General features: G+C 38.8%; 1 protein-coding gene and 1 long non-coding RNA gene across 2 annotated transcripts in view; one reads left to right on the forward strand and one right to left on the reverse strand.

Moving 5' to 3' along the window:
- HK2 (hexokinase 2) overlaps nucleotides 1-17878 on the reverse strand; it is a 107868-nt gene extending 89990 nt beyond the window's left edge. The window contains exon 1 of the mRNA XM_072635251.1: nucleotides 17655-17878. Coding sequence (XP_072491352.1) covers nucleotides 17655-17708 — 54 coding nt within the window. The 5' untranslated portion in view covers nucleotides 17709-17878. The remainder of the gene's footprint in view (nucleotides 1-17654) is intronic.
- On the forward strand, nucleotides 60-10091 carry LOC140520865 (uncharacterized). The gene is made up of 3 exons (XR_011972680.1): nucleotides 60-262; nucleotides 613-677; nucleotides 9921-10091. It is a non-coding gene; the product is annotated as an uncharacterized lncRNA (long non-coding RNA).
- Nucleotides 17879-27199: the final 9321 nt, after the last annotated feature.

Here is a 27199-nt window from a genome sequence, read left to right on the forward strand (position 1 = left end):
TGCCCGCCTCCCATTGGCTGCCGCTGGAGGGTGTGTGTTCCCTGAGGCCGGCCGGCATCCCCGCCGCAGCCAATCCACGTCCGCGGGCTCCTGGAGGCCCCCTCCCCTTAGCCTAAGGCGGGCACTCTCATGTGATACCCCGGCGGGGGCCCCAGCCCTGCTCGGCAGCCAGCATCCCTCCGGGCAGGGAGGCGGAGAAAGGGACAGGACACGTGGTGGGGTGTGAGTGTGTGTGATGGAACGTGATTGTCCATCCCAGGGGGTGAGTGAGTGAGTAAAGCTGATGGTGCGAGTGTGTAAAGGGGGTGGATCTTGGGCGTAGGGCGCGGGAAATGGGAGGGGGGTGCATATTGGGTGGGTGGGTGGAGATCCCGGCTGAAGGTGTAGGGGGAGGAGTGTGAATGACTGGAAAAGTACCCAAAGATGAGCCATCCTTGCACAATTAATTGGAGGAAGAGTTTAGGAGCTTTGTAAACTGAGTCTTACCTGCTAAATTCGGGTGTTGTCTATGGGCACCAGTAATTATATATGTGTGTATGTATGTTACACGTGTGTGCACATACATATATGCCAGAAGTTTTGAGATGGAATTTCTTGTTTGAGGAACAACAGGACAACCAGAGTCCCAGGATGACAGAGGACCTGGGGGGTATAAGATGTCCAAGAAGATTGGAAAGGTAGGGAGCCACATTGTTACACATGGTAAATATGTGCTTATATAATTTAGAATCAAGGAGAGCCTGTGTGATTGTTGTAGACAGTAGATCAAGAGGTGGACTTAAAGCCAAGGAGACACATTCAAATTTAGTCTCTGGCACACACTAGCTGTACATTCCATTTATTTAACCTCTCCATGCTCTAGCAATTTTCTACAACTATAAATCGAAATGAAGATGCTGAGCAGTTAACAAACATTTATTAAGTGCCAACTGTGTGCCAGCTACTAAACTAAGAGATAGAGATACCACTTTCAAGGAGTTCACAGTCTAATGGGGGAGACCATAGGCAAAAGTTTCCTCACCTAGGAATTCTCTTATCCAGGGCTTCTTAAAACTTTTGCACTGGAGACCTCTTCAGCACTACTTAAAGTGTGGGTTTCAACCCCATAGGGAGTCTTGACCCACCGGTGAAATCACAGGTCCATCCCAGCACCATCATCATCACCAGCACATTATCAGCGCATAATACATATGAACTGAACTCCAAACTGGAAGGGACCTCCCAGGTGATCTAAACTAACCATATAGGAACAGGAATCCTTACTCTAACATTTCCAACAGGCAGCCTCTTGTTCATCATCTCCATAGTGCAGAAACTTCTTCCATCCTCCCTCTCCCCTTTTCCCCACTTTTCCATAAATGAACAAGTCACTTATTCTGCTTTTGGATAGTTCTATTTGTTAATGACAACAATAGCACACTTGTGTGGAGGGGGTACAGATACTATCACTTTCACTTTACAAATAAGGAAACTGACATTCTCGGAGACTCTTAAGAGTCTTGTGATAGGCTGGAATGGAAAGAAATCAGCCCTCATGCCAGTCACGTAGTAGATATGAGACTTCCCCCACCCCCGCTCCCAGACATTCTGAATCCAAAGACTTGAAACCTAAGATCACGTACTCATCTCCAGGCCTAAGCATCCCTGGTTCTGTAGCTTTCTGCTGTTTATTGTACAATAGATGATTTTCTTTTTCCATAAAATGACAGAGTTGGACTGGGTGATCTTTGAGGTTGCTTCTACCTTGAAACCCTACAGGGGAGGGGAGCCTGTGACCTCCACGCTGCATGTGACCTTCTAGGTCCTTGGATTCAGCCTTCTGAATCCAAGTATTACAGAATAAATCCTTTTTTAAGGGGATTTATTCTGTGAAGTTTAGATTCTGTCAAAGGGGTGTACTTGAAGACCTAGAGGGCAACATGTGACCTCAAGGTTCCCACACCTGCCCTAAAAGATCCAGGTAGAAAAGAAAAGTTTCAGAAAGTGTAGTGAATATGGATGAGTGAGCTTTGTGTGCAAAGATAAGAAGGTAAAAATGGGGCTTTAGGTGGGTAATACATGTAACAATATATGTGATTTTGGATCTCCATGCCTTAAGGGTAAATGGGATGATACTGCTAAGAAACTAGAAGCAGTAAAATTTCAGGCTATGCAAACCACATAGACTTTAATGCTTGCTTCACAGATTTGCCTAGACTCAGACCAAGATTTAAATATCTGCTAAAATTATTAGCAATAACTTTCTAACATGACTGTGTGTGCCCACTGTTCCCTCTTCCAATCCATCCTCCTGCGTCTGCTCATGCAGTTCAGAGTTTTCTTGGCCCCATATTGCGTGCCACATAGATTTCACACTCCTTAATCTGGCACCCAAGGCCAGCTACAATCTGGCCTAATACTGATGTTCTAACTTTATCTCATACTATTTATTTCTCTCCATATCCACCAGACTAGATCACATGTCATCCCCAATACCTTCCCTGTGCTTTCTTAGCTCTTGGTCTTTGATCACACTATTCCTTCTTTCATCTTGGAGTCTCTTCTCTCCCTGTCCTCCACTTCCCTACTTCACTCACTCACTGAATTTCTGTGCATCCTTATCACAAATATCATCTCCAGGAAGCTTTCCCTAATTCTCTAGTTGATAATAACCATTTTCCCTCAGAGCCCATTTTATAATAGTTTTTTGCATCTCTCTAATTATATACATGTATAATCAATATCTGTGACTTATCTCCTACTAGACTATGATCTGTAAACTATTTCCCTATATGGTTAATATGGTGTTCTGCATGCAGTAGGCACTTAATAAATACTTGCTGAATTTAAATGAATTTGTCAAAGATTGACATGAACATCGAAGGAGAGCTTATGTCCCCTTTTCCCCCACTCCATTTATTTGCATCCTTTTTGTCCAGTAGTTCTGTATAGCTGTTCAGGGTCTCAGTAAATGATGAAAACAAGAAAGGGGCCCTGTAATAAGTAAAAAGAGATGAGGTCTGGTCCCATTCATCCTGAAGGCCACAGGGACTTCTGGATCCCCCTGCAGGAGGTGTATATAGTAGATGTGTGTATGCCATCACCACAGGTCTCCTACCAAAGGGTGTGTTTGTTTGACAACAGATGACACATAGGCCAAAATGGGGTGGTAACAGAGGGAGCCAGCAAAATAAGTCTAGATATTCTTGTGGCTGCTTGGGTATTTCATACCTCCCTTGTTCTAAAATGGTGGCCACTTATATTATCTACCTTGCAGCCTGACAAACTGGCTTCCTGCCTTAGGCTCCTAGCCTGGGTGTCATCCTTGACTCATTCTCTCATCCCCATATCCAATCTATTGCCAAGGCCTGTCAGTTTTACCTTTGTAACATCTCTCCCATTGGTATCCCTTCTCTCCTCCAACACTTCCACTACCCTGAACTATTGTAGTGTCTCATCTCTCAACTCCATTTCTCTCCCCTACTCCAGTCCATCCTCCACTCTGCTATCGAGAAGCTCTCCCTAAATGATCCAATCATGTCATTCCCCTCCTCAGTCGTTCACTACCAGGACCAAATATAAAATTCTCTATTTGGTGTTGGAACCATTCATAACCTGCCTTCCTGCGTTTCCAATCTTCTTACACACCTTATAGCTGTCCAAAAGGTTTTGGCTAACCAAATTCCTTCTCAATTCCTGCCTCCTGAAAGCTGGTACTTGATTCTTTCCTGACCTGTTCATTGTGAGAGTCACTCTCTTACTTGATTAGAGGCAGGTTCTAGGGGTTCACAGTACAGGCACCTAGTTTTTGTTTGGATTTTTTTAATAGGGGAAAAAACATAGCAGTTTAGTTTTTTAGTTTAGATGCACCTAGAAACTCGAACTAAAAAATGTGAAGAAATGGTCATAAAACCCAGTAATCTGTTAAGAGGAAGCACCACTTCCCTTAAACACCTAGAGAAAGAAAGGTCCATAAGAATGAGAAGATGCTGAAGTCTGTCTTCTCTCCTTTCGTTCTCTGCCTTCAAGACCCAGCTGAAGTATTGCCCTTTTTTTGAACAAAAATCAAAAGTTTAGAGTTGGAAGGGACCTTACAGGTCATTTAGTCAAACCCCTCCTTTTATAGTTGAGGAAACAGAGTCACAGAAAGGAAGAAAACGAGTATAAATGCCTACAATGTGCTACGCAGCGTGCATTGCAAATATAACTTATTTGAGTCTCACAACAGCCCCTGAGATGAAGATGCTCTTATTATCTCCATTTTACAGTTGAAGAAACTGAGGCAGACAGAGGGTTCAATGACAGCTAGTAAATGTCTGAGGCTGAATTTGAACTTGAGCATCTCTGACTCTAGGCTCTATCCACGACTGCCTACCTGCCTTTGGCTAAGGAGGGAATATTTAAGAGACTATCTAGTCCAATTCACTCATTTTACAGAGGAGGAAACTACGAGAAATGAAGTGACTGGCCCATGGTTTGTTTCGCAGCAAGTGAGTGGCAGAACTAGAGCTCAGACCCTGGCCTCTTGACTCCTCAAAATTATTGGAAGGAATTTTAGAGATCATCTATTTCAACATCCTATTGACTACAGGAATCTAGCAACAAACCCTTATTCAAGGTCTACTTTGGGCTAGAAATTCATTGTGCTGTATTCTGGGAAATACAAAAACAAAAAAGAAAAATTCCCTCAAGGAGCTTATATTGTCTTGGGGGAGACAACATAGAGCTACGTGAAACACATACAAAGCAAACCCAAGACAACCTTGGATGGGAAATTACAGTTCAGAGACCAGAAAGACATGAAGCCTTTGAAGTAAATTTTAAAGGAAGTCCAAGACTCCAAGTGGTAAAGAACTGGAAGAGAGCTTGGAGGCCATTGAGTTATTTTACAGATTAGGAAACTGAGGCACAAGAAGCTAACCATCTTGCCTTGGCTCACATAAGCTAATAAGTATCTAAGGAGAATATGGTGAAAACCATTGCCTGGAAACATGACCTCAATCTCACAGTTAATGTAAACTACTTTGAACAAAAGTAAACAGCAAAAGAAGCTCCACCTATCTCATGGGAACATTTGCATTCAATCCTCCATTATATTTTGTACAGATGTCTTGGAGTTTGGTGGCTAGATTTATAAAAATTTTCCTATTTAATCTTTTTTTCTTTCAAGGAGCTGGAACAAGGAACTTTTTGTCTTGTGCAGTTTTCATTAATGATTTCTTGAAATATAGCTCTGAAAAAAACAGGCTTTCAGAAAGTCAATTGTGATTCAAACAGAGTTACTTGACTAAGCCTTTAAATCCAAGTCACTCTGGCTTTCCTGGAATGCCCAATAATAGGTCCCAGCCCAAGTCTCTCTTGCTCATTGTTTGGGTTTTTGGTGGCTCAGAGTGAGTAGAAATAGCAATTGTTTTCTGTTCTGGCCATAAAATCTGAGGATCTTCTCCTCCCCAGACTGATTCTTTCATGATAGTAAACTAGGCCATCTTTTGTCTTAATTCTTACCTAGCCCTGAATCACTGAATGGTCCATCAGAGCAACTGAGACCTGGGAAAAATAGTAATTTAAAAAGGCCACTGCATCCTGGGTCATCACTATTAGTCTTAACTTTTGTCTTGCCCCTGGACTCCATTGACTCTGGAGGAGAGCATGAAGCTGATGACTTTGCACTGCTCTACCTCAATTAAATCCAATTTACTAGAAAGTCAAGACCCAAAGGACAAGCATCAACACCAGTGTGACTCTGGGCCATCCCTAGCCCATCCTCTTTGTTCTAAGGATGGCACAGTGATCCGTTTTACTCAGTCCTGCTGCTGCCCAGGACTGGCCTCCTGTAAGTCAACTCCCTCAATTTACCCTAATAAAATTTATTAATAACCAAGCTGACATAGGTCCATCCTTCAGTATCTCAGGATTCTCCTACATTTGGCATAATCAGGGCAAAAGAGATCTTGTGTCTTTACAAGGGGGCATTTGAGCCTAGGTTTTCCAGACTTCCCTGTCTACTGTATAACACTGCTTTTCACAGTGAGAAAAGAGTGCATTCCCTTGTTCCATCTGGGACCTCCCTTCTATGCCATCCGTGAACTTTTGAGCACTTTTGGAATACCTTTAGTTGTAAAGAAGCATTTTCTTAAATTAAGTTGAAATCTGCTTCTTCATAAACTTTACCCAATGGCCTTAGTTCTATCCTCTGGAAATATATTCCATTCCCTTGATCTCCCTTTTCTTCATATTGTCTATTTTGACATGGCACCATCCAGATTGCACTTATTTCCACACTGTTGGGCACTGGGAAAATCTTTTTACTCTCCTGCTATATTGTAGGATAAGTGAGCTCCTGAAAGACTGGGACTTAAAATGTTTTTGTATCTTCTTACACATGTATACACAGTTCCTAGAACCTCATCCATCCTTCATAAAGACTTCTTCTTTAGACTTTGGGCATTTAGGCTTTGGGCTTCCCAGAGTTTCTAGTTAATATAAGATACCGTTGTGCAAGATAACACATTATTACTGGCTTTTTGCTACTTCAGTTGTATCTGACTTTTTGTGACCCCATTTAAGGTTTTCTTGGCAAAGATACTGGAGTGGTTTGCCATTTCCTTCTCCAGCTCATTTTACAGATGAGGAAACTGAGGCAAACAGGGTTAAGTGACTTGCCCAGGGTCACACAGGTAGGAGGTATCTGAGGCTGGATTTGAACTCAGGTGTACTTGACCCCAGGCTTGCTGTTCTTTCTACTGTAATACCTAGCAGTAGATATTATTAGCTACCAACAGCTTATTCTAAATTTATTTCTGAGACTCCCAAGAGATAATTAGCAAATGGAAGGATTGTGAATGAGTAGTACACAGAACAGGTAACTTTTGATAGGGGTTTGATGCTAAGCAGGAAATGGTAGATCCAAGGGAAAAGCCATAATGGGTACCACTGGGCAGTCAGAAGGCAGTAGCATGATAAGGTGGAAAGGAACATTACCTTTGGAATAGGAAGACCTAGGTTTGAATCCCATTCTGCCATTCTGAATTCTAAGGTCTAGGTCTAAATCTATGGTCATCCCACTATTACTGCCCCGCAGAGGGTTTTAGTGGTTTTTAAAATTCTGTCCTCTTCTGTGTGTACGTACAATACTACTCAACTGTAAAATGAGAGAGTTGGGCTAGCTGACCTCTAATGTGCATTCTGGCCCTAAATGCAGGACCCAATGAAGCTATGAGTAGATAATCTCTAAGGACTCTGTGCTTATGGAACAAGGTCCCCTGCAAATTTAAAACCTATATTCCCAGTGAGGACAAGGAGCACTTGGGGGTAAGGGCTGAGGGGAGGTTGGAGGACATCAAAGTAGATTTCAACCCCCCTCTCCCCCCCACCCCCTGATTTTGCCTAGATCAAGGAGTGACCATCTAGGCAGGATGACTTCAAGAATCTAATTGAAGATAAAACCCTACCTAGAAGCAGCTAGATGACGCAGTAGATTGAGATCTGGGCCTGAAGTCACTATGACCAGAATATCAGACACTTAATAGCTGTGTGACCCTAAGACCTCTATCTACCTCAGTTTCCCTACTTGTAAAATAGGGATAATAATAGTACCTACTTCCCAGGGTTGTAGTGAGGTTCAAATGAGACAATATTTGTAAAACACTTAGCAAACCTTAAAGCGCTATATAAATGGGCCTCAATTTCCCCATTTGTATAATAAGTGGGTTGGACTAAATGACCTAAAGGCCCCTTCCAGCTGTAAATCCTACAAGCTCCCACTGTATAAAAGGAAGAACTGCTTGTATTTTGAACTGTCAAAGTGATTTACAGTTGAAAAACAATACCCTTTCCAGTGGATAGGACACATAGAATTCTCCAGGCTCTCTGCCATAGGAACATTGACAGTGGTGACTGGGCTCTGTGCAGACCCCTGACAAGAGCTTGTGAACATAGATGCAGACTTAGTCAGCTGGGAGGGGACCAGATGATTCACTCAGTGTTTCCTGGTACCCGGTGCTACAAAGTGCCCTTTGTAAGAAAAACGCAGTTGTATATTGCGCCCATTAGAGGTGAAAATCCAAGACTCACAAAGTCCCATGAAATTCTCTTTCAGTTTCTATATTGCTGCTTTCTTGGAAAGCTCTGCCTTTCTTAGGTGATGAGTAGAGAACTGCAAATTGATGATTTTCTTTTGATAATCTTATGAATGTAGCAGGACTTTTAAAGACATGACAGAAGTCTTTCCCCAGTCCACCAGCTTTGTGAATTCAGGGCAGTTCACTTTAAAACCCATAGTTCTGTGGTTCCAACTAGAAAATAAGGATACTATCTACCAAGAGAGGCAGCTAGGTGGCACATTGGATGGAGCTCCAGGCCTGGAGTAAGGAAGACTCATCCTTCAGATCCAGCCTCAGACAATTACTAGTTGTATGACCCTGGGCTAGTCACTTAACCCTGTTTGTCTCAATTTCCTCAAATGTAAAATGAACTGGAGAAGGAAATGGCAAACCGCTCCAGTATTTTTGCCAAGAAAACCACAGATAGGGTCATGAGGAGTCAGACACTACTGAAATGACTAAACAGCCACAACAAAAATCTACCAGCTGCATTTTGTTTGTAACTCAGATACAGTCAACTCAATCCAATGTTTATTAAAGTGCTTTCTGTGTGGGAGGTGCTGTCATTATTAAAACTGCACTGTCACTGTTAGGTGAAGAAGTGGATAGAGTCTAGAAGTCAGGAAGACCCAAGTTCAGATCCAGTCTTAAATGTTTACTAGCAGCATGACCTGGGCAAGTCACTTAACCTTTATTTGCCTCAGTCTCCTCAACTGTAAAATGGGGATAATAATAGTATCTCTATCCCAGGGTTATTGTAAGGCTCAGATGAGGTAATGTTTTAAAGTGTTCAGCACAGTACCAGGCACATCATAGGCAATATACAAATGCTTATTCCTTTGCCATCCCACTTTCCTGCCCTCACGGAGCTTGTAGTCTGCTGCCAAAAGTGTGTCAGGGACACACATAACTGTATAAGTCATAATAAAACCTGACTTTTGTATAAACCTGGATAATTTAAATTCTTTGGGACTAGTGATATCATTTGTCTATAAGATGCTCCCTCTAGCAGAGCAGAGTAGCTGAAGCTCTTCCAGATGTAGTCTTTGAGTGTTTCCTAGGATGGTGGTGTTCAGCCGTTTGTCATCTCCAACTTTTCCTGATTCCATTTGGTGTTTTCTTGGCAAAGATACTGGAGTGTTTTGCCATTTCCTTCTCCAGCTCATTTTACAGATGAGGAAACTGAGGTAAACAGGGTTAAATGACTTGCCCATGGTCACACAGCCGGGAAATATGTAAGGCCAGTTTTGGACTCAAGCCTTCCTCCAAACCCAGCGTTCTATCTACTATACCACCTAGCTACCCCAGTTGCTAGGTACTGAGAGGTTAGTTATCATGCCAAGGGTCAAAAGTGGGGCTTGAACACCAGATCCCCCTTAATCTGGACAACTCTCCAGCCACCACAGCACTACTGCCCTTCCTCCACACAGTTTACAAAACCCTTCCCATGTATAACCTCATTGGATTCCTGTAATAAGTCTGTGAACTAAATGGTGCCAGTATTATTGCTCTTATTTTATAGATTTGAAAACATAATTCCTATTTTTATAATGATCATAAGACCTTTATCTATGTTATCTCATGTGAACCTTACAACAGCTATGAAATAAGTGTTATAGCTATTATTATCCCCACTTTACAAATAAGGAAACTGAGGTACTTAATAATACATGTTGATTTAAATAACTTGACTGGGCTCACAGCTAGGAAATGTCTGAGGCTATTTTACAGACAAGTAAATAGTGGTTAATAACTTGTCCACAATCACATAGCTAGTAACTTTCTGAATTGGGGCTCTAAATAATCTTCTGACTTCAGTTCAAGGTCTCTTTCCCCTAGGCTAAGCCACGTTAGCCCATCAATGAGTAAAGCCAAGCAGGATCCCAGATGAAAGGCTGGAGTGGATGGGCTAAAACATCAGTGGAATTCAAGGACTGTGTCTTATAATCTCTTCCTCTCTCATGGAGATTTGTACATTACAGGCACTTAATAAACATAAGTTGAATGAAAGAACTTGGTTTTTAAATTTGAAGATTATAGGCACTTCATTGGAAATAAAACGATCTTTCACGTGGTTAAAAAAAAGAAAATGAGTAAAGATTTGCACCCGCATCCTCCCAACTTCAAGCGTGACACACTATTAGGAAACTGCAATTTCGAGAGATGAAACCATTTACAGAAGGTCAAACAGCTATTAAGTGGCACAGACAAAGCTAAGGCTATTTCTAAACCACAGATGCCTCAGGTTTAGAAAATGATTAAGTACTTAGGAAAGGTTAAACAGAGCGACCTAAGTAATTGAAAGAGAGCACCCACAGCACAAAGGGATCTGAGAAGAAGTCCTGAGAAATTCTCTTATAGCTGTTACAGAAAATGAGATAACATAGGTAGACAGACACACATGTTGTAGATATACATGTTATAGATACATATACACATGTATAGGTATGGCATGTACATATACATACACATGTACTACATGTATCTATATATAATACTAGACCATATGATTGCTATATGTGTATATATGTGTATGAATGTGCATATACATACAGTAATCATACAGTGTGTATTCCTGGGTATATATGCATCTATATATACATATACATATATACACACATACATATATTAAAAACATTTCATAACCACAAAGCTTTCTTTTTCAGAACACACATCCTTATTTTTTTTGTTAAGAGACATGGGTAGGAGCTATGATGTGCTGATAAACTTTTATTTTTCCACTTACATAGTGAATATTGTCAGAATGAACAGCACAGTACTTCCAGAGGTCATAATTAACTCAGTCCATAGGATTTAGGGCTAATGGGAACCTTGAAAGGACAAGATGATATAGTGAGACAAGTCAGAGGGTCAGTCCTACTAAGTTCAAAGCACTGTGCTATGTGCTGTTGGACTAATGTTCTCTTAAGTCCCTCCTAGATAAAAATCATAGAATCTGTTAGTATCCCCTTCCTATTACAGGTGAGGAAACTGAGGTCCAGAGAGCTTCAAGTGATATTTCTCTCAGCCGCTAATACTTCCCCTCTCCCACCAAAATAATTACCTTGTGTATACTTTTCTGTATGCATATTCCTTCTCCCCAGTAGTATGTAAGCTTCTAGAGTAAAGTAACAATACTCAGGATGCAAAGACTCAAACCAAAACAATCCCCACCTCATGGAGTTTGGGATTTTTTTGTTTGTTTCTTCCTTTGGTTGGTTTTTTGGCAAGGGAAGTAACATGTACATAGAAAATTAAAGACAAAATAGGTAGCAAATATCTCTCCCTCCAAGAGGTAAGCATTCACACAATTCCACACAAGTTAAAATTTGCCTTTCTGAAATTTCCTCCCTCTTGCTGCTACTTCTGCCCTTTGGGGCCAGGCAGAACAAATCTAATCCCTCTCTGGTATGACATCCTTTAGAATACTTGAAGACAGTTATCCTTTGCCCCTTAAATCTTCTCTGCTCCAGATTAAACATCCTTAATTCACTTAACCCATACTTATAGGCCACCCTGGCTGTCTTCCTCTAGAAACATTCTATTATGTCATTGTACAGTAGGGAGGTGTCTTACAAATGTTTAACAACCAACTTGGGGTGGGGGGAGAAACTGTACACATGACACATGTTAAAGTTTAATCTGCCATAGTAGCATTTTCTCCATCCTTGCCTTAAGTCTAGATCATCAACAGAACGATAAATGAAACCCTGAATCAGAGCATTTGCTAATTTCCAAGGTATAAAATCTCACACTGAAAATTTAACAATTGGCTCTCAAAAGCCTGACTCCAGTACACTCCTGCCAATAACGTTCCTAAAATGTGACACCCAGAACAGTACAAGATATTCCAAATTTGATCTAATCATTAAAAGTACAGCAAAGTTGACCACATTTCTTGTTCTAGATAGTATGCCTCAATGTAATCTAAGATCACATTAGCTTTTTTGCCCAGGTCATCACATTGTTAACTCATGCTGAGCTTGCAATTCACCAAAAACCTCAATTCTTTTTCACACAATTATCTAATCAAGTCACCCTCATCCTATACTGTATGTTATAGAGTTGATTTTTGGAACTCCAAGTTTACTGGTTTCACTGGATTTTGAGTTGGAAGACCTGGGTTAAAATCTGCCACCTGTTACCTCTGCTACCCTGGACAAGTATCTTACCTTTGCTGTGCTTCAGTTTTCTAGACTCTAAGAAGTTAGATTAGATCACCTCAGAGGTACCTTGAAGCTCAGAATCTTTGATCCTATCATTTGATCCTGAAAGGTAACCTAGCTGTAGTGGAAAGAAGGCTAGCTTTGGAGTTAGGAAAACATGGATGTCAAGAGCTAGGGTCTGTTCTCTGACACATAATGACTGTGTGACTACAGGCAAGTCACTTAACCTCTCAGTGCCCTCAGGCAACTCTGTAAGAAGATAAATTGGGGGAAGGAGGTGGAAGATCCTGATGATTCTAGGATCTGCATCCATGAAGAGTTTCTTTACCAAGAACTTCCCACATAGAGTTGCAATCACAGTTCCAGATGAAACAAAGCAAAATAAAAACAAAAACTCATTGTTTAATTATTTCACATCTTTTAGGACCCCAGGCTAGCTAGTCTTTTAGCTTTTCACTATTTGCAAATTTGACTTACAAAGCACTTTCATCACAACAACCTCATAAAATGGGTAATGTGAAGTATTTTTATTTTACAGGTCAGGGAATTGAGCCTCAAAGAGTTGAAGTGACTTGCCGAAAGTCACTCAACCAATAAGCACTAGGGAGGGGACTTGAACTCAGATCTTCTAGCTTAATGAGATAGAGTACTTTCCGTGGTCTAGCAGACCAGATACAGTACTTGAAATTTAAATTCCCATGATCTGTGCAGCTGTAAAGACAAGTAATTAAGCCCCTCAAAAATTCAGTTTCCTTATCTGTCCAATGAGATATTTGCTCTGTGTAAGTAATGCATTTAATAAATCACAAAGTGATATATAAGAGGCAGAGGAATGGAACATTTTATTTGGATCAGAGGACCTAGAATCCAGTTCTGGCTTTGACATGAGTTACTTGTGTGACTTCCCTGGTCCTCAGTTTCCTTCTTTGTAAAATGAGTGGGTTAGACTAGATGATCTCTCATGTCCCCTCCCTAGCCAGAGATGAATGAGATAACATTTTAAAGCACTTAGAATGGTGCCTGGATCATAGTAGGTGCTTAAGAAAAGCTTTTTCCTCTTCCCCCTCCCTCTTCTCCCTGAATTTATAATTAATTTATGGAACTATGAAAAGGAACAGGGACACTCAGTTCTTTGGGTACTCACTGGCAGCAGGAAGTGAGGCTGCAATCATACTAAAGGCACTGAGCGGGCAAGGTAAATAGGCACAGAAGGTACAAAGACAAGTGGGGAGGGCGGGGTACAGAGGCAGGTGGTATGGGGATAGGGACAGGGGTGAAGGAAGGCAGGCAGTGTTCAGAAGAGAATAAGGAAGGAACCGTGCCCTCCTTGAACCGTGGATTAGAATTGGGAGCACTGGACAGCATGAACCCAGATGAAAATGAAAACATGCTCAGGGGGTCTCATTTTTATAGAGTTTTTATCAGAGAGCACACTAATTTTTCTCTGTGCCTCCTTGGGGTTAGTTCACTAACACATACAAATCATCTCAAAGTTGTCATTTAAAGTTAACATATCTGTCATCTCAAAGCTATCAGTAACGTTTATTGTTCCACTGGTTTTATTGAGGATATCTAGAATTTATCTGAAATTTACATAGCATAGGACCAAGAGGCCCTGAGAACAGAGCCTAGATGGCTTCCTTGATTTTGCACATGTTACCAGGGTGTTATTTTGGGTTAATATATGATACAATTCACAAATTATGCTCCTCTGATCTTTGGGATGGTCTACCCATGATGTCCAGGTTTCCTTTTGCAATCTTACTTCCTGGTAATGTTATTTAGATACAATTTTAACACACTCCCCTATCAAAGTGTCAGCTTCTTGGGGGCTGGAATTATCTATTGCTCAACTCTTCCTCACTTAAATCCTATTCACAAGAAAGTCAAGACATCACCCATGATGTCATTCATTGGTCCTCTTCAGAAACAAAGGACCACCAACAACAATCTATATCCCTCGCTCTTCCCATGATGCCTTGCACATAATAAGCACCCATTAAATGTTTTGCTCTGTTTGGTTTTGAATTTATTCCTTCTAAATCCAGTTGCTTCTTGCATTCCATCACACTTATAATAGGCAGAATTTCTGGGGTATAAATCCAAGTTTATTTCAATAAGGAGACTATCCCTGAGTCTTAGAGATGGTATAGGACCTTGAAGATCAGCTTACCCAACTTTGTTATTTTACAGATGTAGAAACTGAGGCTCAAGTCACCCACCAAAATTAATGACAGATCTGGAAATAAAATATAGATTTCCTGCCTCCAAGTTTGGAGTAGTGACTCAGGAGTCAAGTCTAGAGTTTCCAGCATAGAGGAAAATCAACTGGGGCATAAAGAGACCTGTAAGTGAGCATGCATAATGGATGGATTTCAGGGGAGACAAGAGCACAAATGCTCTTTTGTTGTCTTTTCTTGGTATGCAGAAAAACTTCATCAAATAGCACAAGAGACTGCACAACAGTCGACATCTTTCTGGTTGGATTCTGTCCAAGGAATAAGATTTTCAGTATCTTTTTTTGCTCAAAAATTCACTTACTAGAGTGTTATTTGGAAAGAAAAGATAATAATCCCAGGGCATCAAAGTTTTATACATTTTATGGAGAAAAGACCAGTTCAAATTCCTAACGAAGGAACAAATGTTTCAAAATGTTTTCCATTTTCTCCCTTTCTATATAATACAACCTCTTGTTGGGAAGAAAAGGGCTAACTGGTTGGCATATCCTCCCCCAGGGAAGTCAGAGACAAAGAAAGGTCCAGTATGCACCTACATATTCATAGGCTTCCTGTGAATGTGACAAGGCATGGAGAAGGGAACATGACACTTTAAGGAAAATCCAGAAGACCCATCTGTCCAGTTCTGGCCTAAAGAATTCCTAAAGACAAACAATACTGATAAACCTAGAAAAGTAGGATGGAGCCAGGTTGTGAAGGACTTTAAATGAATCGCAAGCATTCCTATTTGATCCTAGAGGTAATAGGAAACTATCATCATTTACTGAGAATGAGAGTGATGTGTTCAGACCTATGGTGTAGGAAAACTACTTTCTTATCTGGATAGAGACAGAATTCTTATCAATACCATCTTCCAATTTGTAGCTCCTCTACCTGTGTGTCTTAGATAACTCTACCTCCTCAGTTTCCTCATCTGTAAATTACATTTATTGGACTAGATGATCTCTAATGTCAGCTTTAGGTCTAAACTTTATGATCAATGGTCCATGACCCAGTTTCTTCTGCTGAGAATTATGGCCCTCTTCTGTTGGCAGGCTCCTCTACCTGTGTGCCTTAGATAACTCTACAACAATTACAATTACCAATTTGCAGAGCTTTTGTTATATGATTGTGACAATTCAGTTGTGCAATAAGAAATGACATAAATTTGTAGCTTTAGTTTCCTCAGCAATTTGTTCAATTCTACTTTTTCCCCTTTGTTATATTTTTTCAAAACCAAGAAAGAATTGTTGAAGTCTCTTGCCACTATGTGTTACTCTCCTTAGGAGAGGGAGTTTCCTCCCAGGAAATTCCCCATGGCAATTAGTCAGTAAACATTTATTAAGCACCTACTCTGTGTAACTCTGCCAATAGTCATCAGGAGAGACATGAAGGTCAAGGTAATCCTGATCACTCAGAACCAAAGTTAGCACTGAATTTGGATCAGTTCTCCTGGTCTGAATCTAGGAAAGGTAGGAGTTTCAGAATGTATCCTCATGTACTCATTTACTGTAGGCTCTCATAAAAGAGTTGTATACTGCATGAAGTAGGGGAAAGCGGTGTGGAGTATAGATAGATAGATATAGATATATAGTGATTTATAAAGCTCAAAGTGTTATAGAAAGAATAGTCATCCACTTTATCCCTTCATTCTTCTGCTTTGGAAGGTGGGAATAATAATATTCATTTTACCTATCTCACAAGACTTTGGTCTAGACCAAAAGAGATCACATTAGAAACCATTCACGTACTTAGAAGCATTTTGTAAACATTAATTGCTACTACTGACTCCTATTTCTTCAAGAGCCTCAGTTTCTCCCTGTGTAAAATGGGATAATGATATACCATCTAGTTCATAGGGTTGTTGTGAGGAAAGCACTTTGTAAACCTTAAAACAATACAAATGAATATTCATTCCTTATAACTTTGCAAGCCAAAATATTCCTTCCTCACCTCTGCAATTGTAAGTATTCCCAGGGATTGTCTTATGTTTGTACTTGTATCTCCAATACTTAGCACAATACATGAAACAGGGTAAACCCTTAATAAATGCTTTTTTATCCATCCCCACCCATTCATTTATTTAACTAGCATGCATTAAGGGTCCACTCTGCACTGGAGAGCTACAGTTTGAGACATATTTACCTGTCATAATCAATTGATAAATATTTATTGAGTGCCTACTATGTGCCTGGAACTACATTAGATATTATTTAGTAAGCATTAACATAAGGTTCCTATCCACTAAAGATATCTTGTCAGCTTTATTTTCATAGACAGAGTTACGCTTTTAAAATAAGGTGAAACTAAGAACCCCAAGAAAATGATTGAACGTCTTTCTCCTTCTGCAAAGTGAGAGTGTTGGGCAAGAAAACTGCTGATGCATCTCACACCTTACCTTTCAATAGTCAGTGTTCTCCAGTGTTCTCTCTCTCTTCTCATATTAACATTTCTTCTCTTTTCTCACATTAACATTTGGTTTGAAACTATATTATATGAGGAAGGAACTCAAAACGTTTAACCTGGAGACTATCTTTTTTTTTTACTTTTACTGAAAACAATGTAGATGCCCATTGATTGGGGGAATGGCTAACCAAATTACAGTATGTGAATATAAGAGAATATTACTGTGCAGTAAGAAATGACAAACACAATGAATACAGAGAAGCATGAAGGTGAACTGATGCAAAATGAAGTAAGCATAACCAGGAAAACACTATATATACACAATGATCACACAAGATGTTCATTAAGTGATGAGTGCCATAAAATTACAAAGAACAAACTTGGTCCCCAAGAAGAGATAGTAGAATATGCCTTCCCCATTCCATTCCCCTTCCTTTGCAGAAATAGGGTCCATGGGCATGGATATTGCATACAATATCCGATCTTCTTAATTTTTTTTTTTTGGTCAGAAGAGTTAGGAGGAAGAGTTTTTGGAGGAAGGAACTGGAGGATACAGGAAGAAATCTAAGTGATATAAAAATCAAAAGATATCAATAAAAATCTATTTTTTAAAAACCCATTCTATGGTCTGTATCTTAAGGTTCCACCTAGCTCTAAGTTTCTGTTACTGTTTCTCTCTAACTAATCAAGGCCCAAGCAAGCACTGTCTGGAGCAGTACCATCTATCTTCTCTGTTCACAATCCAGTTCCCCACAGCCAAGCAAATCAAGTTAAAGTGCCCTCACCTTTGTATAGACATCAAGGTCATCTTTCCAGCTAACGAATTGCTCCTCAGCCATAGGGAAATCTCTAGGGCTGACGAAGACAAGGCTAGCTTTGTTGTTGGAGTCCTTAGTCAAAGGCAGACAGGGTCTGTCTAATGGATCAAAGCAGCTTGCCTTCTGTGCTTGCTACCCTTCAAGAAGCTGAATCCCTGACCACCAAGCAGAGGTCACTGGCTGCTTATTTGGAAAGATAAATATGGGATTTGGCTTCTTGGGGTTTAATCTGCCAATGTGGATGAGCTCAGAGATTTGTTCTTTTTCAGGAAGCCAAGAGACAAAGTGTCAAATCCAAGGCCAAAACAAATTCTCTGAAAATGTTTAAGACAGATACTTCTTATCTCAAATAGGAAACTTTGAAAGAAATATCCAGGGCCAACTTGGCTGGATACCAAATTGTCAAGTAAGCCAAAATTTGTCTTGGAGAGCACTACCTTTCTTATCAGTACCATCTTCCAATTTGTAGCTCCTCTACCTGTGTGCCTTAGATAACTCTACCTCCTCAGTTTCCTCATCTGAAAATTACAGTTATTGGACTAGATGATCTCCAATGTCAGCTTTAGGTCTAAACTTTATGATCAATGGTCCATGACCCAGTTTCTTCTGCTGAGAATTATGGCCCTCTTCTGTTGGCAGGCTCCTTCTGTCATCCAAAGAAGAAGGACAGTACAAGTCGATTGTGTTGTTCCACAGGCACCAAAAATTAGTGCAATTTTAGGCAATGTGAATAAATACTTAGCGGCTAAGATGAGTGAGATGGTGGTACCAGTGGATAGAGTAAGACTATCTATGCAGCTCAGTTCTGGATTCCACATGTTCAGAGAGAGAAAGAGAGAGAGAGGGGCAAGGGAGAGAGCAGTCAGAGGAATGCAATCAAGATGGCTAGGAGATATGAAACTATGTTATATGAAGAAAGAACCAAAAACATTGAACTTTGGAGACTTTTTTTGGTGGAGCATGTTTTAAAGTTCCTGAATATCAAACAACTAAAAGCAAGATTAGACTTGTTCCCTGTAACTCCAGAAAACAGAACCAGTAGTGGAAAGCCCAGGGAGGAAGACTTACGCTAAATATAAAGAAAAATTTACTAGCAGGCAGAGCCATCCAAAAGTGGAATAGGCTATCCAGGGAAACAGTAGGGTCTCTGCCACCAAAGGATTCAGGCAAAGTATGAATGACTACTTTTCAAGGATTTGTAGAGGGAATTTGTGATTTGGGTAAGACATTGGACTACATGACTTTTGAAATTCCTTCCAGCTCCCAATATTCCTAGATTCCATGATAAACTCATTTGTGTGAATTAGTTAGTGACTTAATTAGGGATGACAGTTCATCTTCCCTAAGTATTTGCCTGCTAATTAATTACAACAATTACAATTACAAATTTGCAGAGCTTTTGTTATATGATTGTGACAATTCAGTTGTGCAATAAGATGACAAGCAGGATGCTTTCAGAAAAGCCTAGAAAGATATACATGAACTGATGCCAAGTGAAATGAGCAGAACATTTTACACAGTAACAGCGATATTATACAATGAGGAACTGTGAATGATTCAGCTATTCTCAGCAATAAAAAGAGCCAAGACAGTTCCAAAGGACTTACAATGAAAAATGCTATCCACCTCTAAGCATCTGAATGCAGATTGAAACATACAATTTTTACTTTTTTTTGTCTGTGTTTTCTTTCACAGCATGATTAATGTGGAACTTTGTTTTGCATGACTGCATATGTATAATCTATATCAAATTGTTTGCTCTCTCAGGGAGGAGAGACTGAGGTAGGGAAAGAGAATTTGAAACTCAAATTTTTTAAAAAACAAAGTTAAAAATTGCTTTCACATGTAATTGGAAAAAAATATTAAAAAAAAAATTTAAATGTAGGGCACTGTTTTAGGCGCTGTGGAATTGACAAAGTTCAGATAATACATGGGCCCTGTCCTTAAGGAATTCCTGGTCTAATGGTGGAGGAGACATCAACACAGATAACAATAATATACATTTTCAACAAGAGCCTGAAGGGACAGTGTTAACTTAAAAACTGTGCTCTGAATGTAGCAGGGACATAATAAATGTTTAGGGATTAAATTTAATTGTAATCCAATGCAATGCAAAGAGATACAATGAAACTCCTGTCACACTAGAGTGGGAGAAGGTCTCAGAACAGGGAGTCCTAACAAAACTACACCATCCACATGACTCTTTATCCAACCTCCTCTTAAAGTCTCCGTAGAAGTGAGGGGAGGTTTTGGGGGGGCGGTGTCAAGAATAAATATTACAAATTGAACCAGTGCTAGTTGGGTAAGACAGGAAGGAATATCAAGTGATGGAGGAGGAAGTTAAAATTATGCAGCATTGAAAAGAAAAATCATTTCCTTATTTTCCAGTTCAGTACACGTTGTACAGTAAGATATAAATGGATACTAAACACGGGAGAATCATTCAATGTAACAAATTTGTGATTACATTTAAAAACTTTACATAAGTTAAAAGCCTGTTCAAAGCAACCTTTGTTTCTTAATTTCCTGGTTTGAAGAAGTTTCTGGTTGTAGACTGAGACAGTGTAATTCAGTAGAAAGAGTAGGTAAAAGTCAGGAGACCTGGGTCCTTAATCTGGCTTTACTACTCACTTGCATAAAGATGCTTTCATAATGGCCCACCCACTTCACTGGGTTGTCATGAGAGAGCTTTGGAAAGTAGAAAGCTCTATACTAATACAAGGACTTATAATTTATATATTTCTCAAAGGAAGAAGATCATGTGTACATTATATGCATTAGCACAAGTTCTGAAGTAGTGAGGTTCCATTGTGTGTGTTTGTTTTTGTTTAGTCATGTCTGACTCTTCATGACCCCATCTGGGGTATTCTTGGTAAAAATAGTGAAGCTTTTCCATTATGTGAATTGTCCAAGGTCACATTGCTAGTTAAGTGTCTGAGGTCAGATTTAAACTTGAGTCTTCCTGACTACAGGCCCAGAGATCTATCCACTGTGCCCCCTAGTTGCCCCCACTGTATTTATAACATTACTTCTAAGAAAATCAAAGGGTTTCACTAGCACAGGATCTATACAATGTTTATGTAAGGACTTGAGACTTTGAGTAGCCCTTTAGTAGCTAGCTGGTTAGACCTTAAGTGGCTGATTTATGGGTTGGAAGGCCCTAAGGAAAATGGACTGAAGATGATCAGAAAACATGTATTTGCCTCTAGAAGTAGATGGTCTTTTGGGATTTAAAAAAGGACCAACTCTGGAGGAATGTTTGGAAAAAAGAGAGCTTGGTCCCTACTGGGACTGAGACTCTGAGGAAGCCCTTCCTAGGGTAAGAGTTTTAATTCTCCCTGAAAGAGTTTAACAGAGCCCTTCTCGAGGACTTCCGGTGAAACAGAGGCTGGAAGCAGTGAAGACCAGACATTCCTGCAAGATCAAATCAACTCCTCAGTACTCCAACCTCTCCCTCTGGGAAGGTGAAGGGTAGACCCTGGAGAGCTCCTGTTAGATATTCTAAGCTAGGAGAGGCTAGGGTGGACATCATTCCCCATCTATCATTATAAAGCCTAATATTTTTCTATTTCTTTTTATGTGTTGGCATTAAATTATGAGCTCCATGAAGGCAGGAACTGTCTTTTTCCTTTCTTTGTATCTTAGCACAGTGCCCGGCACATAATAGTCACTTAACCAATGTTTATTGACTAACTTACTTAAAGGTAAGCTCAAGGATTTGGACTTGTAAACTGTAGTTTTAGGACCTTAAGTGTTTTTTTTTAGGGGACTTGAGCCTGAATTCCCCACAGGGTGCTACATATTGCATGAGAAACCTTTACCACCAAGGGTATGTTTTGGGTAAAATTGGAGTAAGGCATAGGATCAAATGCCTTAAAATGTAAATGATAAATAATATGTCTTTGAGTATTTTTAGGTTTAATGGAAATCATTGTGGAGTGGTGGCCACCTCTACCAGTAAAATATGGTTCTGAATCTGTGAATGAGGCCTTCTTTGTCTCTGCCCTAGACTGTTGTGATATTTTACCTGGTTAGCCTCTTAACCCAGTTCATTCTGTGTGCTATTGCCAAACTGGATATCCAAGAGTATATTTCTGATGACTTTATACCCCTGCTAAAAACCTTCAGTTGTTCTCCAGTCTAAATTGCTTTACCTGGCATTCAGGCTCTTCATAGTTTGAAGTCACTCTTTCTCCGTCACATTTCTTTTAGCCAAAGGAGTTTATTGAAGGTCTCATGCTTCAGCTTTCCCCTCTCCAGACTTTTGCTCATACTATTCTATCCATCTAGAATTTCCTTGGTCACCAATTTCAAGTCTCCAATTCTTATCCTTCCTTCAAAGATCATCTTAAATACCATAATCACCCATCCCAACAAGTTCTTAACAAGAAATTATTAACTGAATGGATTTATTAGGAAATCTTTGCCCTGACTCCACCTTTTTCTGAAATAGAAACCTTTGAAGTTCATATACTACTATGGAGTGACCAGTGATGAGAGCTATATCAAATTAGTCTAGTACTTGGTTGAGAAGCAGCTAGATGGTGCAGTGGATAGAAAGAAACAAAAGGGAGAAGGATAGATTGAGAATGCAAATATATAAAAGTAAAGGACAATCTGGAAAAAGAAAGGCAGAAGGCAATAACATTAAAAGTATGATATTTATACAAGCAAAACACTGATCCTGAAGATAAGGTGCAAAGAGACAACTTAAAGATCATAAGTCTCTCAAAAGAATAAAAGTTAAAAACATAAACATCACAATGCAAAAAAAAAAATTCAAAAAAAATTTGCCTATAACTTCTGAACAAAGAAAATAGGGTGCCAATCAAAAAAAAAAAAAAAAAAAGACTAAAGACTGCCTCTAGGTAAAAACAAAAACAAACAAACAAAAAACATAGATTGCAACCCACAAACGCATAATGGTTAAATTTAACCATTCAAGAGATGAACAACAACATCTTCAAATGACCAGGAGAAAGAAATTCAATCTAAAGGAAATTCAAATAACATGAGACTATTCTGAACCCACCAGAAACCTCAGGAGTGGAATAATGTATTCTTAAGAGCAAAGAAACTGAAGTTGCAAACCACAGTGACCTACCCTGCAAGACTGAGCATAATCATTAATGAAAAAAGAAGAATTTTCAATAAAAAAGAGGTATTTGAAGCATTCCTCCAAAGAAAACCAGACCTAGGCATATTATTTCTAGAGTGCAAACGCTCCAGAAAATAAATACAAGAAAGGCAAACAAATTCAGCAGTACAAAAAGGCATAATAATCAAATAAATTATCATCTCTCCCTTAAAAAAGGCAGGGGAAAGGAAAGAGAAAAATGCTGATGAGGTTAACAAACAAAAACCACAACAAGGGGGCCATTAAGAGATTTTCTTTTAAAGTAAATGGGTGAAAGTAGAAGTCAAATAAAAAGTAATGGTGGAGGAATGGGAACAGGCCCAAAGCCAACATTCTGACTACAGATGAATCAATGCTTTTTTTTATGGGGCTAAGCTGCAGAACATGGGAGAGCATAAAAAAGGAGAGAGGGGAATATATGATATCATCTAATCCAACTAAGTTAAGGTAAAACAACTCCTATGTAGTCTCTCAGGAAGAAGAGGGTCTATAGAGGAGTGAGGGAAGAGACAATGAGAGGAATTGAAAGGAGGAAAAAAGAATGGGAGTCCTACTGATGAAAGCTCCCGTGGAGAAATAGAATTTTATAATAATGGAAGGTGGGGGTCTTACAAGGGGTATCATCTGTAGGGATCTGATGCTTAGAGAGACCATAGAGTGCTGGGCCTGGAATCAAGAAGACCTGAGTTCAAATCTAGTCCTAGAAGCTGACTGACTATGTGACCCTGGTCAGGTTACTTAACCCTATTTGCCTCAGTTTCCTCATCTATAAGATAAGCTGGAAAAGGAAATGACAAACCACTCCAGTATCTTTGCCAAGAAAATCCCAAAAGGGGTCACAAAGAGTTAGACAGGACTGAAAAACAACTACAACAAGACCACTTATCCTGCCTCAGGAGAAGGGGAATCAGAGCTCCTTGCAGGGAGCTGATATAGAGAATTGTCAGAGGGTACTGACCCAGATAGGGGATGTCATGGGGGGTGGGGGGGTTGGAGGAGGTGGGAATGATCATGGGAAGAGCAAAGTGTAGTAAGGAAATGAACAACCAGAGATGGACAAAAATTCCTTCCAGAATTTCTATCCTCTTTGTGGCCCACAGGAATTGGTATTTCTAAGAGTGAGGCATAGAAAAAGAGAGCCAAAGGCATGCTCTACAAGGCAATAAGATAGAAAATGTTTAGAAGCGGGAACTCAAAATAGGTACCTTAGAAGCTTTAATGACACAAGGAATTCAGAGACTAAAGAAGGCGTAAATAAGACAAAGGGTCATGAATCGAAGAAGAAAAGTTTAGAATAGACAGAAAGGGAAGATAAGTTGTGAAAAGAAAGAGTGAAAAAATATTTTTAGAAAAGGTGCAGAAAATGAAATTTAAAAACTAACAAACAAAACAAATTGAAATGCTAGGGAGGAAAAGGAATTTTACTAGACTACTAAACAGAGCTGGAGAAAAGAGAGAGAGTATGTAGAGAACTAGATAAAAATGGAAAAAAGAAAAGAATGAGTAAAGTAATACTCCAAAACTAGGGGAAGGGGTAATGGGAGAGTTGGAGATTTGAGAATAAGGGGAAGAGAGCTGGTGGCAATTATATTGTTTTAAAGTTGTATGTTCTTCTTCATGACCCCATTTGGGGTTTTCTTGGTAAAGATACTGAAGTGATTTGCCATTTTCTTCTTTAGCTCATTACAGATGAGGAAACTGAGGCCATAAGGATTAAGTGACTTGCCTAGGGACAGATAGCTAGTAAGCGTCTGAGGCCAGATTTGAAGTTAGGAAGATGAATCTTCCTGACTTCAAGCCTGACACTATTGACTATACCACCTAGTCACCTAGCCTTAAAGTAAATAAAGATAAAATAACTGAAGAAACAAAGTGCTATTTTTACTGCAGAGGCAGGGGTAGAAGGGGTGGGGAAAGGAATCCTACTTCAGAATATAAATAGGAAATATGTAAACATAACTCTCAATTTTAAATGTAAATGGATTTAACAATCCAATAAAGTAAAAGATTGGCAGATTGAATAAGAACCCCCTCCCCACTCCTAATCTATTGTTTACAACACAAACCTAAAAACTAAATATGTGTACAGAATTATAATGAGAGGTTAGGGGGAAATTTTTACTATTCATCAAGTGAATCCAAAAAAACAGGATTTTCAATCATAGTATCAGACAAAACAACAACACTTTTGTAATAGAAAAGAAAAGAGAAGACTATATAATACCTAAAGAAAACATAGACAACAAACTACTATCAGTATTAAACTTAAGTGCTCCAAATGCCTTAGCATCTAAAACATTAACTGAGGTATAAGAATGCATAGAGAGTAACACATAGTGGCAAGAGACTTCAACAATTCTTTCTTGGTTTTGAAAAAACATAACAGAAAAATAAAGGGGAAAAAGTAGAATTGGACAAATTGCTGAGGAAACTAGAGCTACAAATTTATGGCACTTTCTAAATAGAGCTGATAGAGAATACATGTATTTCTCAGCACTGTACAGAGCTTTTACAAAAACTGACCATTTATTAAGGCACAATGAATATTGCAAAACAAGTAAAAAGGTAGAACTAGTACACATGTGGAATATATATATATATATATGTGTGTATATAAAATTAAAACTATAATCAGTTCAGAGAGGACAAACAAAAGATACAGACCCAAATGGAGATTTAACAATGAAATTATAAAGAGAATGTCAAACAACAAATCATAGAAACAACAATTTTGTGAAAAAATACTAGAATTTCTGGAATGCATCTAAACCAATATTCAAGGAAAAAAACTATATCCCTAAAAACGTTAATTAGCAAAATAGAAAAGATTAACAAACTGAATGTGCATTAAAAAAAATTAGAAAGTCAACAAATAAACAAACCTAAAATAAGAACAAAAGAAGAGATATTAAAGATCAGAGGGGAAATAGATAATAGAAGTAGACAAACTGGAAACCAGAAAAACAAAACCCTATAGAAATGATAAAGCTAAAAGCTAGTTCTTTGCAAAGACTAATAACTCATAAAATTGATAAACCTTTAGCCATAGTGATTATAATGTAAAGGGTAAAAACTCAAACCAATAATATAGCAAATGAACAAGGGGAAATCACAACAAAACCAGAAGAAATAAAAAGAATTATCAGAAATTACTATACACAGTTATATGCTACCAAAACTGAGAGCATAAAAGAAATAAAGGAATACTTTCAAAAATGTAAAATAACTAAAGCAACAAAAGACCAAATAGATATATCAAATAATCTAATCTCAAAAAAAAATAGAACTATTAAAAAGCTACCAAAGCAAAAAAAAAAAAAATCCTAGTCCTGAGGGATTCACTAGAACATTCTTTCAAACTTTATAAAGAACAATTAGTAACCACACCACATGGATTATTCTCAAAAAATGAGAACGCACCCTGCCAGATCCCTTTTATAAGACAAATATACCTAATACCTAAACCAAGGAAGGATATGTACACTTGGATACATAAGAATATAAAATAGCTATGTATCAATATCATTCATGAATATCAATTCAAAATTTTAAATATAATCTTGTCAAACGTATTACAGAGATTTGTCCAAGAAATCGTTTATCATGTTCAATCAAGGTGGGCTTATATGAGGAAATCAAATACGGTTAAGTATTAGGGAAAAAAATCAACATAATTATATTTAAAAAGAAAACATCCAAAACTGCATGATTTTTTTCAACAGATACAGAAAAAGGCTTTGACAAAGTACAGCATTAATTTGTGCTAAAAACTGTATAAAGTATAGGCATAGAGGAACCTTTTTTTTAAATACCATATAAACTATCTAAAACCAAAAGCATATATCATATGCGATGTGGATACACAAGAAGCTTTCCCAGGAAATATCAGAGTAAACAAGGATTCCCACTCCCCTCACTAATTTTTTATATAATTCTGGATTGTTAGCATTAACAGTAATATAAGAGAAGAAATTAAAGCATAAAGATAGGTAAAGAGAAGATAAAACTATTTGCTGATGATGTAATAGTTAATTTAGAAAATCCTAGGGAATCATGAAAGATAACAATTGAGATATTAGCATCAGTAAAGTTGTATTTTACAAAGTAAACTCTCCAAAATTATGTAATAATAGCAAAATTCAAGAGGTTATAAGAGAAAGGGAAATGTCATTCTAAATAACTACAAAATGCATAAAATACCTGGGATTCAATCTACCAAAGCACACAAAATACTTGTATAAATTGCCCATCAATTGCAGATGGCTGAACAAGTTGTGGTATATGAATGTAATGGAATACTATTGTGCTATGAGAAATGATGAACAGGAAGACTTCAGAGAGGCATGGAAGGACTTCTGTGAAGTGATGCTGAGTG

This window comes from Notamacropus eugenii, chromosome 1 (genome assembly GCF_028372415.1).
Source record: "Notamacropus eugenii isolate mMacEug1 chromosome 1, mMacEug1.pri_v2, whole genome shotgun sequence".
Taxonomy (NCBI): Eukaryota; Metazoa; Chordata; class Mammalia; order Diprotodontia; family Macropodidae; genus Notamacropus; species Notamacropus eugenii.